At 30.9% G+C, this 16,165-nt stretch overlaps 4 protein-coding genes and 1 long non-coding RNA gene across 7 annotated transcripts in view; 2 read left to right on the forward strand and 3 right to left on the reverse strand.

The window, feature by feature from the left end:
- Positions 1–5,533, forward strand: part of Plc21C (Phospholipase C at 21C) — a 117,057-nt gene extending 111,524 nt beyond the window's left edge. Inside the window, exons 18-21 of the mRNA XM_065357900.1 lie at positions 13–185; positions 284–428; positions 2,915–3,080; positions 3,202–5,533. Of these exons, the coding sequence (XP_065213972.1) occupies positions 13–185; positions 284–428; positions 2,915–3,019 (423 nt within the window). The 3' untranslated portion in view covers positions 3,020–3,080; positions 3,202–5,533. The remainder of the gene's footprint in view (positions 1–12; positions 186–283; positions 429–2,914; positions 3,081–3,201) is intronic.
- A 2,333-nt stretch (positions 5,534–7,866) lies between these two features.
- On the forward strand, positions 7,867–14,110 carry LOC135841892 (uncharacterized). 2 transcript variants are annotated; one of them, XM_065359106.1, is made up of 6 exons: positions 7,867–8,258; positions 8,439–8,970; positions 9,057–9,413; positions 9,557–9,656; positions 13,294–13,398; positions 13,630–14,110. In XM_065359106.1, the coding sequence occupies exons 2-6, from the start codon at positions 8,465–8,467 to the stop codon at positions 13,840–13,842; spliced, it is 1,281 nt and encodes a 426-aa protein (XP_065215178.1). In that variant the 5' UTR covers positions 7,867–8,258; positions 8,439–8,464; the 3' UTR covers positions 13,843–14,110. The 2 variants fall into 2 exon arrangements, with proteins under 2 accessions (XP_065215178.1, XP_065215177.1); XM_065359105.1 differs by having other exon boundaries at positions 7,867–8,970.
- LOC135841895 (uncharacterized) lies at positions 9,768–13,211 on the reverse strand. The gene is made up of 2 exons (XR_010558016.1): positions 12,930–13,211; positions 9,768–10,092 (listed from the first exon to the last, which is right to left on the reverse strand). It is a non-coding gene; the product is annotated as an uncharacterized LOC135841895 (long non-coding RNA).
- HSPC300 (haematopoietic stem/progenitor cell protein 300) lies at positions 13,831–15,976 on the reverse strand. 2 transcript variants are annotated; one of them, XM_065359109.1, is made up of 4 exons: positions 15,800–15,976; positions 15,451–15,617; positions 14,106–14,188; positions 13,831–14,027 (listed from the first exon to the last, which is right to left on the reverse strand). In XM_065359109.1, exons 2-4 carry the CDS (start codon positions 15,569–15,571, stop codon positions 14,001–14,003), a joined length of 231 nt encoding a protein of 76 aa, XP_065215181.1. In that variant the 5' UTR covers positions 15,572–15,617; positions 15,800–15,976; the 3' UTR covers positions 13,831–14,000. The 2 variants fall into 2 exon arrangements, with proteins under 2 accessions (XP_065215181.1, XP_065215180.1); XM_065359108.1 differs by having other exon boundaries at positions 15,734–15,974.
- TTLL1B (Tubulin tyrosine ligase-like 1B) lies at positions 14,104–15,444 on the reverse strand. Its single transcript, XM_065359107.1, has one exon. The coding sequence runs from the start codon at positions 15,438–15,440 to the stop codon at positions 14,223–14,225; it is 1,218 nt and encodes a 405-aa protein (XP_065215179.1). The 5' UTR covers positions 15,441–15,444; the 3' UTR covers positions 14,104–14,222.
- Positions 15,977–16,165: the final 189 nt, after the last annotated feature.

The raw sequence follows: 16,165 nt of genomic DNA on the forward strand, positions 1-16,165 counted from the left end.
TGTTTGATTTAGATTTTTAACTGTATCGATAAATTAATGCGTACGTCACAATCGAATCAAGTGAAAACCTTGAGAGCGCTGCTGGAAAAAGAGACTGATGCTGTGATGCGACGTTTAGAAGCCAGTCGACGTGAAGAGGTGAAAACTCTTTCGAAAAAGCATAAAGATAAGGACGAAATGACCAGGTTAGTTTGAATTTTCTCGTCAAATACCTCTCAATGTAGATATAGGTACATTATTTATGTTATCAGAGAATACATTATTTTTGACTTGTGTTTTCTAGAATTAAACGTGAAGTATCCAGCTCGATGGTTGAGAAAGGAGTCAACGAACGAATGCGACTCACCCAGATATACGAGAAAAGGAAAGAAGAGTTGGAAAAACACCATCAAGAAGTGCGCCAACATATTGAAGAGGAGAAGAACAGAGTAAGTTGAGATCAAAAAATTTATTATTTTTTCAATTTTATTGCCATTTTTTTTTTTTTTTTTTTTTGAAATTCTGTAAATTTGGTGATTTTTTTGATTGATTTTAATTTTGTGTGTTTGAATGCATTTTCAAGTTGTGATCAAGCTTACAAGGAGGAACTTCTTGCATTTTTTTTTTGCATCAAAATTGAGAACAAATTGAAGTTTTGAAAATATTGTGTTGAAAAAAAATGGTTTTGCTGCTCAAGTCGCTTTATCAATTTTTAGTAAATTTTTAAAAATTCAAAACTAGCCGTTCAAAATTTTCAAAAAAAATGAAATTGTGAGCTGATACTTAATCGACTAAATCAAGTCATTCTCCAGCTTGCTTCAGTTGGAGTATATGTAGATCGTCAGTACAACCAGCATAAAGTGTCCAGTTGGCTGGGATTTTGGCGGTGCAAAAAATTGAATTGAGACGCTTTTTTTTTGTATTTCATCAGTTGCGCAATAAGGGAAGGGGCGTTGAGTCAAAAAACTCCCAATTTTCAAAATTGTCAAGCTCCAAAATTTTCTCATTCAGAAGTGACCTTGCGACCTATCAAAATGGGTTAAAATTTTGCGATGAATTCAATTATTTTTGTGAAAAATATTTTTTGAACATTTTTGAAAGATTGAAGTCCCGAAATTGGGTCGTGATTTTTGGAGTTTCTGAAAACGTATCACGTGACCTATCAAAATGTATTCAAATTTCGCGATAAATTCAATTATTTCGTCAAAAATATTTTTTGAACATTTTTGAAAGATTTGGAGCCCAAAATTGGGTCATGATTTTTGGGGGTTTTGAAAAAGTATCACGCGACCTATCAAAATGTTTTAAAATTTTGCGATGAATTCAATTATTTCGTCAAAAATATTTTTTGAACATTTTTGAAAGATTTGAAGCCCCAAAATTGGGTCTTCATTTTTGGAGTTTCTGAAAAAGTATCACGTGACCTATCAAAATGTGTTGAAATTTCGCGATAAATCCAATCATTTCGTCAAAAATATTTTTTGAACATTTTAGAAAGATTTGGAGCCCAAAATTGGGTCATGATTTTTGGGGGTTTTGAAAACGTATCACGCGACCTATCAAAATTCATTAAAATTTTGCGATAAATCCAATTATCTCGTCAAAAATATTTTTTGAACATTTTTTAAAGAATTGGAGCCCAAAATTAGGTCATTATTTTTAGAGGTTTTGAAAACGTATCACACAATCTACATATCAAAATAGGTTGAAATTTTGCGAAAAATTCAAATATTCCAAGAAAATGTATTTTAAGCATTTCAGAAACATTTTGCGGTCATATCAAAATCGTTAAAATTTTGGCTGGAAAACAACAACTTCTATTAAAGATTTTTTGGCCATTTTTTAAGAATTTTGAGCCCAAAATTCGGTCATGAATTTCGGTATTCTTGAAAAATTGTTGTATTTTTCACAAGTGCTCTAAACAAGCTTTGATGAGTAGAAATTGTTTTGTATTTCTGCCGAGATTTTAAACCATTTTCAGTGATCGCATGACACCTTTTTCAAATGTCCCGAAAATCTAAATCTAAATTTGAACTTATTTTTAAAAAATAATGCTCAAAAACATTTTTTATTTTTTGCGAAATTCCAACTTATTTTTATACCTAGCTCACGTGACACCTTTCTCAAAAACAGAAAAAAATAATAGCTCGATTTTGGGCTTAAAATTCTGCAAAAATGCTCAAAAAATCGTTGCTAGAAATTTTTGTTATCCTGCTGAAATTCATTCATAATCTAATTTTGGGCTCAAAATTTTTCAAAAATATTTAAAAAACATATTTTCTTGAAATATTTGGATTTTATTTTTTTAATCGGTCGTGTGTTATTTTGATATTTTCAAAAAATTTATTAAAAAGAGATAATAATCTTGAAATTTTAAAGGAGATTTTTGGACATGTCCTTTCTAACTATCCAACAATTTTTCAAAATCATAGCCTGAGAGTTGAACTTGTTCCTTTGTTAAGAGCGTTTCAAATTTTCAAACGTAACAAAAAGCCAGATTGTTTGAAAAATTATTTTGTCAGCAATACTGCTAAATTTCTGAAAATGTGGCAGTTGTGCCCTAAAAAAGACGAAAAAATAAATTTTTTTCCACCATCAAACTTCTCAATTTTTTAGAGAAAAATGTTCTACCTGAGAGAAGTGTGGAAGGGTGGGAGGAGGGGGCAGGACGACGGTATGAGTTCTTACAAAAATGAACAGCTAGTTTAATAAGAATCGCCTTTTATTGAATTTGCAGTTGAAAATAAAATTACTCGATGATTTTTTCCCTAAATATTACAACGATTTGAACTTTTTTCAAGGAACTATTGTATGTTTGAGGTTTTCAATTTCTTGTGTTCGATGCTCAAATCGAAAGATTGATTTTCTTCTACCTAACGAGCATTTTCACTTCTCTATGTACTAATTCTAACCCCGGACGTTATTTATTATCCAGGCAAAGACTGCCATTCTGCACGAATACGAAGAAAAATTGCGCCATCTCGAAGAAAAATATAAAATAATTCTAGAAGACGACGGAGGCGCTAAAGAAGCAGCTTAGAAAAATATCGCAAACATATTCCGGATCATTAGATTTAAACATTTCGACTAAACCAATCTTGGTACGTACTCGCTCCATATTGCGTTCCCAACGTAAAATAAATTAATCGTATTTTAAACGATGAATTCTACTCGTATTTCACACGCATTTTTTTTTTATACAAGTTTGCGTTTTCGTTACAGGTTTTTCGATAAATCGTAGAATAAACTACCCGATGAAGGGCAGTGATTCACGTCAGCCCTGGTTCAGTTGTTTAATTTTGAACAAGGCTTCGTCAAGTTTCAAGTTATTCAGCTTGGTTTTTGGAAAATCAACCGGAATCGTTAACTCGTGTTATTTTTGTTTCATATTAATAACAAATGTGTACGAACAGAGCAATATTATTTTTTAATGTACATAAATACATAAAATCGGATAAAGAAAATTTTACGCTTTAACGACAAAAAAAAGTACATTGATTAATTTACGATATTGCTATTTTACTCGTAGATTTTAGAACGCAGAGATACCGAACGTGATTATTTATTCTAGTTTATAGAATATACCGGTTCATTTTATTGTTTTTTTTTTTAAATTTTTGTTTGTTTGTTTTTTTTTTCGTTTTCATTACGAAACTATATGTTTCAGTATTTTTTAATAATTTTGTTTCCATTCCCCCTCTCTGTTTCTTTGTCACCCCGTTTTTTTCTCGAATTGTTTGTTTACGTAAGGATTAGTTTTACAGAGTAGAATCCGCTCAGAGAGGCTTTTTCTATACGATTTGTAATATGGATTAAGGATTAATACATTTACAATCACATTATCATTAAGGTTTTTTTGTTTAGGTATAATGTACTATTTTTTTTTCTTTTCGTTATTTTTATTTTCATGTAGTGCTGTTTTTTTTTTTTATTATTTTATTTGTTTATTTTTTAACTTGTGGAAAGTGAATTTTTACAATTGGCTTCTGCCATGCCAGCGGAACCATTATGTTTTCCATGATCCGTTATATACTTGTGCTTTTATGACTTTTTATCTTTCTCCTTCCGGAAAACCCCATTGATTGTGCCATGAAAAGTTTTCTTTTCTTGTATAGGTTAAGTTCGAGACGAAATGGTCGCTTGAAAGCTTACGAGAGCGTGTTAGTTACCGCGTGTGTGCAAAACTTCTCAATCAGGTTACCAGAACAATTCATCGAGTTCAAAATTTTACTTTAAACCTTTTATTGCATTTATTTTATTGTGTGTAAATCTACCTACCTACTTACGTACTTTATCTCTATTTTTTCTTTCTTTTTTGTTTCTTTTTCTTTTTTTTTTTTGTTCACTTTGTAATTTGTTAGAATTTGACAATCAGTATTTTGTTTGACGTACGAGTATATTGAGTGAGTGCAGTTTTTTAGTTTTTTCCGAACGTTATTGACATTTTGGAAAATTTTTCGGGTATTGGATAAGAAGGGAGGAGGGGTTGGTTTGATTCAAGAGCGTTTGAAAAAAATTGAAATAATCTATCGATGAAGTGATGAAAATTAATTTTGAAATGTTTTTTTGTGTCAGTTTTGAATTTTTTGTAGGTAGATAGGGGATTTTTTTTTTTTAGTAAGTATCTACCTAATGATATTTTTTTGCAATTTTCAAAAAAAAAAATTATGTTGAGCAAGGGAATTTTTTGGGAAAATTTCGCTACGAAAATTCTTAGATCAAAATTAAAATTACGTCAACTTGAAACGTCACTTAGATAATCACATTTCTGAGTATCTCCTTTTTTATCATGTAAATCATTTCCACTTCATACGAATAAAAACTAAAGAATTGCAATCATCCGGAACATTTTCCATTTATTTTTGAATTGAAGAACGAAACACTCGAATTAAGCGTGATCGTTGTACGATTAAAGATTGAGGAAAAAAAATTAATCGAAGTTTGAAAAATTTTCCATTATGCATTTTAATACATTTTCTTTCATAAGTTACATACTTCTACTTACCGTTTGTTTTGTTTCTTTTATTTTCTAAGATTTGTTTCGTTTCATATTTAGCTTGGAAATTAATCGCGCAGGTTTCTTTATAGTACATATGTGGCAGCAAGAGAGAAGTTACCATTGAATGAAAAAAAAAAAAAATTGTCGTACCTGTATGAGAGATCTTCTGAAATTAATCGGCCTAATTTACCCCTCTCTCCCTTTGTTTTGCGACCCCCATTGACATTAGTGTTGGAAGATATGGTATATATACATATGTAGCCAAGATGGTGCACGACGACTGCCACCATTATGAGAGTATATCGCATCGTTAAAAATAATCAATATATAAGCGCTATGAAATAATTTTGACTTTTATTATGATCTTTTTGGCTGTGTAATTTGGCATAGTGTTCTTACTACGAGAGATTTTTATCAATAGATCGATGTATTAATACTTAAGCTTTTTGTAGTTTACCAGTAGCGTTTAGTTTGTTAATAAACTTTGTGATGTCAGTGATAAAACCGAAATGCATTTATGTTGTAGTGTAAAATAAAACAATTTAAATTGTGAGATCTACATATATAAAAAAAATCATCGTACAATATTAAGCATTATAGCTTACTTGTTTTTTTCTTCTTTTTATTTTAATCTTTTTTTTTTCTATTACTGTGTTTAATATTATTTGTTTTTTCTGTCTTTTTTTTTTTTTTTTTTTGAAATGGTATGGTTATAAGATTGCGTTTCGTTGCTACATTGTTAAATCTTTTATTTATTTTACCGCATTATCTCGTAGTTTGTTAATAAGTTACTTTCATCTGTACGCGGAACGATTTTACTAGTGGATTCTGTATTATTATGAATTATACAGATTGCTTCGAAAAAATATCTTCATTTTGTTTTATATTTTCTTGTTTTAGAAGTGGCTTTCCTTCGTCGATGTATTTGAAGGAGAATGTTTGCGGAGTGTATTACCTTCGTCGGTTTCTGCTCGTAGTCGTCGTCGGTCTAGAATGAAGCAATTTGGAATTATATAAATGTTGTAGGTTCGTCAATCCCTATTATTCCATTTGGATGTTTTTTTTTACTCTTTCAGTATGGTAAATTGGTATTTATGTAGGTATATGTATATTTCATGAACTTTTCCAGTGAAATATCAATAAGTCTATATTGAGGTGCGTCAGAATTGACACCTTAGTTATCGACATATATCTAAGATGAGCATAAATCTATCAACCTTCATGTATTTGTTTTTGAAATTTATTTGACGAAATCAGATCACACAGATCAGATATTTGGCCATTCCTAGAATCTAAATTGACTTGATCAGATCTGATCAGTTTGATGTTTTGATTGCTTTGAAGGGCCTAAAATCAATTGAAAATTATGAAAAATCACCTAGGCATACTCAAGTGAGAATTCTTAAAAAAAAAAAAAAATCCAAAACAATACAAAAATTGAAAAAAAAATTGAAAAATTGTCTAAAATCGAATAAAGTAGCCAAATTGACATAAAAATGGTTGAAATCTGCTAAATTGACGAAACTTGCTTAAAATGATTTTAAAATATTGCAAAATTGTTATAACCAATAAAAAGTTACAAAAATTGAAACGAAAATTGTTGAACATAATTTTCAAAATGACTAAATTTTGTTTAATTTTGTAAAATTTTGTAAAAATGATCAAAAAATTAAAAAAATGGCTCAAAAATGATCAACAATAATATGAAACATTGAAAAAATACTATCAAATTTTTGTCAAAATAACGCCAAATTTTCCTAAAATGCATGAATAATTGGTTAAATTAAAAGGTAGTACGAAAAGCACTAAAAAAAATAGCTCATAAATTCGTAAAACATGATGAAAATTGCTTTAAATGACCATAAAATCAATAAAACTGACTTGAAAATGATATAAAATTTGGAAAAAAAGATGAAGTATTATCTAAGGTACGTAAAGTGACGCGAAATATTCATTAATGATTGAAAACGTGGTTGAATTTCCTCGAAAATACCGAATTGAAAATGGTGTAAAAATTAATAAAACCGAAAACGTCACGAAAATAGCACAAAATATCTACAAAATTGTTTGAAATTATCAGAAATATCAGTAAAATTGATCTGAAAATGGTTGAAAATGTAGGAGAAAATTTTTGAAATATCATCGGAGCTTTGTAAAATAAATGGAAATTTTTCTAAAATAATGTTTAAGAAAAAATGAAAAATTGAAATAAAAATTGATGAAATATCCAATAATCAACAAATTGTTCAAGATTGCCCGAACATAATAATTAAAGTTGTCAACATTTTAAAGAAAATTAATGAAATAGGTACCATAAAAATTTTATGACAAGTTGAGATTTTTCCAATAGATAACTATATTTTTTTTAATGAAAAATTCCGCAATGACTAAAAATGCATAAGATATAGGTACATAATTGCAAAATTTGCATAAAATGAAAATATCGATAAAATATTTTAAAATTACCAGAAAATAGAAAAAGTGGTAGCAAAAATTGGTAATATGAGGATGAATCAATTTGATAAAAATTATATTTTTTATTTTTAATTGATTAAATTATTTTAAAATAAAAAAATATTCCATTAAATAAATATTGGAAGGTGACTCAATCAAAATAATATGAAAAAAATTGCTCACAAACCAAAAGAAAATAAGATATAAAAGTGTTTGAAATTTTTGGAAAAGTTGTTCAAATATCGAAGTTTTAGTTTATAAAATAAAAATATTTTAATCAGTACCTAGAATTACACCTTTTATAAAATTGAAAAATTAATTTTTCATCAGCGAAATCGTATTTTTAGGGTTCAGTATAAAATTGATTATTTTAGCGATCAAATAATTTGCTCACGATTTTTTACGACCCCCCCCCCCTTCACCACCACCTTGTGATTAAATCACTCAGATTTCGACACAAATTTTGTCTACCTCGTATATTGAAGGAATTAACGTGTCTAGGGCGTTATTTTTGGCATTGCGATAAAGATTTAATTTTTCTGCGATGTCAAAAATACTAATTGGGTCTTTATTTATGATTGTAATAATTTTTGCCTTCAAATCTCAGAGTCGACGAATATCTACAATTGTGCAGTTCCAGTTGCAGCTGAATTTCGACGAGGGAGACGATGGCGTTTGTCAATTATTTATTTCGACACACTTCGTGTGAGAAAAATAAATTACCACATTTTCAGACCTTTTTTTGGCCTTTCTGTAATGAGTTTACCTATTCATCTGAATAAATTGGTGTTTATTTAAGTAGTTAAATACCTACCTAATTAACTTGGTAAGTAGTTTGTTCAGGTTAAGACTTTTCAGAGATGATTTCGTAGAAACGAGAAAAAAATAAAATATTCAAATTTAATTTTCTCCAATATGTACCTAGTCGAAGAAAAAACAAAAATAAACCTCGTCTACTTTTAAAGTTATAGCGTTATAATCCTCAATAGTTGCTCGGTTTTCACAGGTTGAACTGCTCATCAGAGTTGCAATATGTCTGCAGGTAAATTCAATATCGAAAAATTCTACGCTCTACGATTCATTAAATTATACCTGAATTCGTGCGGAGTATCGACGAATTATGAATCAAAATCCGTTCTGTTTCCGGTCTACAAGTACTATTTGTTGACTTGTTTCTCAATTCTCACCTACGGTCAATTGATGCATTATCAAAACGTCAACGGGTTCCCAGAATTTGCCAAGACGACGGTATTCGTATTCAGCGCGTTTTACCTCAACTATTGCACTTTGCATGTGCATTTCAAGAGAAAACAGTTCGGCGAAATTATTCGACTGAAGAACGATAATTTCTATACGTATTCGAATCTCGTGTATGATTTACACGGATTAGAGGTTGATGAGAAGTTTCGTAATATCGTGCAGAAGTATGGTAAGATTTGGGCTTCGGTGTATAGCGTCGTTGAAACGGTGCCTTTGATAGTGACGCCGTTTTCCGAATACGAATTAGGTAGTCCGGAGACATTGATGATACCTTGCAAGTGAGTGTTTTATTACGATGATCTGTGTTTTTGAATTTGATTCATTATTTAACTGAAAAGTGATATTTTTTGTTCTATTATTGTAGATTTCCTTGGAAAGCCAACACACCGGTTAGTTACTTGTTGACGTATTTGCTGCAGTTGAATTGTATCGCACCGATATCGTTTCCTGTCTTCGGTATGGTGTTTTTTAGTGTTTATTTTCTGTTGGAAATGAGAGCTCAAAGTGAACGTATATGTTTGGTGATTCGAGAGATTAAATCGATGAGTCAAATCGAAGCACTTGTCAGCACATCTCGTAAATTCGCTATGTCGACGAACACGTTCGATAAGTATAGGTATTCGGAGAATAAACTTTTGAGAGGGTTTTTGGTCGACGAATATAATAAAATATCTCTGCAAAAGTTGATTCATTGTTTGAAGCATCATCAGAAAATTGTCAGGTAAGAATTAACTACTCGTTATCGAGTTGAAGTATATGAATGTGATGAAAGCAGTATTGTTCGTTACACAGTACACATGACTCTTGAGGTACCTATATGATGATTAATTAAATATGGCTTTGGATTTTGTTATAATGTTACAGGTTTATTAATAACTTTGTTTCGTGCGTCGAAGCCATGTTTCTTGGAGATTTACTTTACAGCGTTGGTACGATTACGTTTGTTGGGTATACTTTAGTTGGAGTAAGTACCATTCCTATACATATACATACATATCTATTTTTTTTTCAACATACGTACCTACCTACATACCTATAGGTATTGTATGATCTGATTCAAAAAAAAAAAAAAAAATCATATTGCCAAACTATTTAATAGCACTCATCATTGTCACGTTGATTGACAAAGACTCGAACACAATTGTCTAATTATCATCTGTATAAGACGTATAAATAGTATTGAAATTATTACAAATCTGATGAATATTTTTGAACACTTCGACCTCCTGATTTCCAGGGTTGCTGCTTGATATCTTATCAACCTCTTGTAAGACAGTTTTACAATTATCAAAAATACTGGTGAATTTTTCCATCATGTCGTCATCTATTTCTGAACCCGACGACGAGTCACCATTTGGTTGTTTAGGTGCTGGATCAGCACTTCGAACAACGCTCAGCATCTGTAATTGTAAAACATATACAAAAATAATACACGTTAGAATAATACTGTCGTAATGAAACAGGAGAATAAATTTGATATCGTTGGATAATTTTTTCGCTGTTGATACAACAGAATGGTTTCTTGAGTGAAAATTAGGTAAAATATGGAAACCGATGGGAGAATTTCTACTTCTACCAAGTCTGATGAAGTAATTTGGAAATCATATACAGAAATCATGAAATGAAAACTATCTGTATTTTGTTCTTACAGGGTGTACGTAAAGGTTTAAAATGAATGCGACTTATCTTTTTTTTCTTGAAAATTTTTTCGACTCGGAAACTGGATGAAAAAAGTTCAATCCATTTTATTACAAAAAACAATGTAAAATGTAAAATTATTTATAAAAATCGTGTTGAATAAGTTGCCTAATCAGTTTGCCGTAAATACTTCTAAGTATGGTACACGTATAACGTTTCGATAGAGAGGAAGGGAATGGGAGGGACATTCCATTACTAAGAGAACATTTCTGACTTTCGTATTTCCGATTTTGTTCAACATTTTTTTTTGTTTTTTGTTTTTTGTTTATTGTAGTGGGCTATAAAACTATCTCCGGGAGGGACGATCTCAAAATACATATTATGGTATGGCTTCAATCTATTTTTAGCAGTTCTAAAGAGCGTTCAAACGAAATCAAAAAATTTTTCTCAGTACCTAAATTTTAAAAGTTTCAAGTTGAACTTTTTTGTGAAAGTTCATTTTCAAAATGTGCACCAAAACTCGGAGCTAAAATTCAAAAATTCAAAGAAACCAGTATGTACGTATGACTATCTTTTTACATCTACATATAATGTACCTGAATATGTTTTGTTCTAAGCTCTAGAAAATTTAAGAGGTACCCCACTTCCCCTTCAATTTGATCAACTTATGAAAAAATTGATAATTATGTGCAATTTCGTTTTCGAATTTATTTCAACTACCATTTTTATGTGATCCCCCCCCCGCACCATAATCAGGTCTCAAATTTCAAAAAAAAAAAAAAAATCGAAAAATTCTTGTGAGTTATGATTTGTTGGGTTTTTGAGTGTGCTTATTGCAAATTTTAGTTTGTTCTAATATTATTTCGGGTGAAAAAAATTGATAGAAATGGTTTCAAAAACTTGTCTCTTTTGTTAACCATTTTTTTTCGACAACTGCGTAGTTCTATTGTAAAGGAGTGTAGGGTCTAGGAATGGGTTAAGAATTTTCGTATCTCAGTCATAATGAAAATTGCCTCCCTCCATCTCCGCCTCCTCACCTCCGTCAAAAAACCGTTTATCTGTTAATTGTAAAATTTGTAACACATTTCGATTTTTTTTTAAATTTTCAATCCTTGACTATTTTTTTTTCTTTACATTTTTGAACCAAAAAAAAAAAAAAAAAAAAAAATGTTGAAAATTAGTTCAAAATAAATTTTAATGCAGGAAGCACATAAATGCAGCCATTTCAACTTGACAAGATCATCATGGAGCACTTTCACCATTTTCTGTTTTTGAATTTTGATGCACATTAAATCCTTTTGAAGAACCTGTTTGGAGTTGAGAATCTGAACACAATAATTTTTGAGAAATTGATGCCCAAAACATTTGAGGTTGAATTTTGAAAATTTCAAATTTGATCAGTAAATAATTATATCAAAATTTGATCCAATCGATGTCAGAGGCAAGTATTCAAGAACCAAAGTTTTAAATAGGTACCTACTCATAAATATGTACTTCAAAAAATATCGAATGGTTCAAAAAATTTTAAAATGTTGGTTTGGTTTAATATCAAAAAGTGGTTGTTCGCAATTATTGATTAGGTTCAATTCCTGGAATTTCTCAAGTCAATTTTTTTCTTCATCAAGAATATTTTGAAATAAAAACTTTAAAAAATACCTACCTACTCTAATGATTTTTTTTTTTAAATTCGAATGGTGGTTGAATACCTACCAAGAATTTAAATGTTCACAATTATTATTGATTTTGTCTTAGTTTCTGAAATTTTTCTAGTTAATTTTCCCATTTTTCAAAAATATTTGAAAATTCCAACAACATTTTTCTGGGAATTTTGAACCAAAAAAAAAACGAAACAAATTAGCGAACTACTTCAATGAGGTCTCATCCCCGTTCTACAATTTTTATCAAGGCATGGAAAAAATTTATGTTGATGAGCATGATGGATTGAAGCAGATTCTAATTATATTGGTAGCAATTTTAGTTGAAAAATTTCCTCAGAAGTAATTTTTTCTTCAATAAGATACCTTTTCAAAGCATTCAGTTTTTTGTTTTTGTTTTTTTTTTTTGAAGTGTAGTGTATATTTTGTTTATATGTACCTACTTAGAATCTTGGTTTAAATTTTGATGTTTTCAACCTGTAGTGTAGAGAATTTTTTTCAAAAAAAAAAAAAAAAAAATGGTCTACAGAAGTCTGGAATTTTATGTATTTATTTGGAAAGTCGTCTAGGGCTTAATATAATAAACTACTTATAAAAGCTCAAGTTTTGTTTTAAAATGTAAGTAATCATTTCTAACTTTCATTTTTTAAATCAAAAATATATGGTAGGTACTGAGCTTGGAACTTGAATATTTGGTCTCGACTGAAACCAAAAAAAAAAAAGAGAGAAAGGCATCTACATAATTTTTAAAAAGCTCACTATTTTTTTTTGTTAAATCGTATTGTTTTTTTCATGATTTTTGCATCGAAATTTATCAATTGGAAAACTCAAACCAAGCATGAATGACTCTAAACCGGAACCCAAAGGACGAAAAAAGGCTCATCAAAGTCTCCAAATTTTGAAAAATATAGTTCAAAGACTGGATTAAAATTATTTCAAGTTACCTGCTGACTTATCAAGAACACCAAAATAATGTATTTAAACATCATGAAAACACTGGCAATTTTTCAGCACTAACTTTTATACCGAACAAAATAAAAACATCAACTGACGAATACTCTAAACGCAATTGTTCATTTAAACCATTATTCTCATCGATTATTATTGAGTGCTAACCTTGTCACCTGGAAATTTTATTATGATTTTTACTAATGGGCTTTTTATTTTCGTCTCAAAATATTAATTACTAGCGGAATAGGGTTAGTCTTTGTTTTTAAAACATGCAAAATGATCGTTACGAAGTGTAAATTTTAATTTAAATGAAATTTATTGTGATGTGAAGTACCTATGTGTTTATTTGATTATCAGGGAATGGTACATCCTTCGTGGTACATGCAATATCTGGCATTGGTTTCTATTGGGCTGCTTTATCTTCTGTTGTATTGCCACATTGGTGAAGTAATCAACGATTGCGTGAGTATGCTATATGATTATGTATCATAACGCGTAAGAAGTACATAGGACTCGACACATACAATCGTAAAACTTCAAAGTGACTTGCATTAGAACATCAAAGATTCCAAAACTTGTTCAAATAATTCTTACGTTATTCTGCGAGGTGCATTTTTGACGTTGAGATCAAGTTTTGTTCATTCGTCGCTTGAAAATTTCTACCACAAAAGTATTCATCGACTTTCATTGCAGAATTACCATATCAAGGAGGCTTTATACAACACCGATTGGTACGAGTTAAACACCGATTATCGTAAAACCCTGGCTCTCTTCATATGCAATATAGAAAATTGTCGGAAATTGAAAACGTGTAAATCTTACATCGCTTCTTACGAGCTGTTCACCAGTATTCTGAAAGCATGTTACACCTACATGAATTTATTACTGCAATCGTTTTCACGATAAATTAAAAGTATATTGGAGTATTATTTAATATTAAACTTAATCATATAATGAGGTACAAAGCGTATAAATGAATAATAATTTATAAATATTTACAAATACGAGTACAAATGTTACTAAAGTATAAAAAATTTCCACACGTTCATATCTCGCTGCTCGATCTAATTCGACGATTCACCTTTTGTTACCTGAAAACACATCGATGTAATTAAACACACCATAACTAGGTATTTTGTAGAAAAAATAAATTGCTTCAAGACTCTCACCCATGCCTCCAAGTATTCAATTTTTCTCTCCAATATAGTCAATTTTTCATTAAGCGCTGCTATTCGTGATCTGCATGACATATCTATAAATACACAAAATAAAAAGCAAAAATAAGTCTACTTTCGTGCATGATACGAATTACGCGACTCTTGCGACTTGGAAGTGGTTTCGTTATTTTTCGAGGCTATTTCTTCGTCGATTAATAATTCAAAATTACCCAGCGTTTCGGTAGGGGGACATTTATTCCAACGGATATCCGGTATACCGTCGGGGGGCAGTACAGTCGATATGATATTATCGATTAATTTATATTTAAGTATACGATCATTTACAGTAGTCGAAGTTAGAGATGGCGAAGCGTTAACTTCAATTAACCAAGGCTTAAGTTGATTATCGATGATGATATCGTAACCGTAGCATTCGAAGCAGTGTCTATCATTAGCCATGATGTAAGATACCGATTTCAACGAGTGAACTATTAACCATTTTATATCTTTGAATAAATTTTCGGTCACTGTTTTACCGTGGGTACATTCCAAGTAGAGTTTCAAATTCTGGATGTTTAATTTTCCCCCGTGCATGCTGTTATACTCGACTCCGTGTTTTTGGACAGAAACGTTGGTTAGATGGGCGTACATGTTGTCTAATTCTTGAACGTTAGCTTCGTATTTAACGGTACAAAAACGACAAAATCCTAATTTAAATAAATAAGCTTTCAACGGGCGGAACGAGGTGACAAGAATGTATAACCTCAAATCGAATTTTTTACCACCGATTAATAAAGGGTTATCGATGTATCGAGATATAACGTACGATTCCTTCACGACAGACGGATTAAAGGGTGTTTTACTTTCACGAGACCAACGTTTCAATTTCGATAGCTTATTAATCAAGAATATCCCAGCGCCTTGAGATTTACCGCACGGTTTCATGATCCACGTACTATGGGGATTTTTACGATACTCTTCGACAAACATACTGTAGTCCGAAGGAAGTACGAATGTAACTGGCACGAAATCCAGATAAAGATATCTGCCAGGACATTCTCGTTCAGCTAAAGGATTCCCTTCGCGTTCTAACTCCTTACGGTAGCGTTTTATATTCTTGACCAAGAGATCTTTACGAGTGAGTTCGTAGTGATTGGGGAAGTGATTGATGATTTGGTTATCATTCATACGGTATCCGCTATCGATGCTGAATAGATTACGACATGTTTGTATACCAGCCCAGTAGAAATTCCAGTCATCTTCGGGACCGACGTGAAGCCAGCCACGTTTCTCGAAATTGGTCACTAATACTGACTTATCTAAATCGGTACAAAAAGTAACTGGCATAGTTAATTACCGAACGAGTTTAAGAAATCGGTCATCTTTTTAATGCTTCCGGTTATCACTTCGATGTATTCGCGATTCGCCCAATCTTGCTGGATTTGTTTCTGGATTGCTTCTCGGTGTAACGTTGCCATGGCGTAAAGTAAATAAAGTCTGAGACGAGGTTGACGATTAAGGGATCTGAAAGTTTAGATGTGATGATTACTAATATAGGCTAAGTATTGACTCTAGATCTAGATATAATGGAAGTATCGGTGAAATGGGGCGGAATACGTAGATGATTTGGGAGTGTTTACCTTTATTTTGCTGTAGATTCAGAAAAACAACAATAAGGATTCGATGATTCGATTACAAAAAATTACCTGAGCGAAATTATTACCCAAGTGATCTGTTCAATTTTTCATAAATATCAAGACAAGGACGTTGAATTCGTTTAAATCTAGTTCAAATTTTCAAATAATATTCTTTCTTCGTTCAAGTAATTCGAAATAAAAGAATTTTCTTCAGAATTTTCAATAATTTTTTTATCACGAATTTTCGGGGAAAATGATAAAAAAATAATCACAGAGAAAAAACTAAAAACTCCTCCTATTCATCATCTGCCAATCAGAATGTTTTTTCGCGTAAGTAGGTAAAAATCAACCAATGAGAATTCAGCATTTGCCTATCATCGTCGCAGAACGCTGTGACTTCTACAACTTTTTAGCTGTGACGCTGTTGATTGTGTT

The sequence above is a fragment of the Planococcus citri genome, chromosome 3, assembly GCF_950023065.1.
Source record: "Planococcus citri chromosome 3, ihPlaCitr1.1, whole genome shotgun sequence".
NCBI classification, from domain to species: domain Eukaryota; kingdom Metazoa; phylum Arthropoda; class Insecta; order Hemiptera; family Pseudococcidae; genus Planococcus; species Planococcus citri.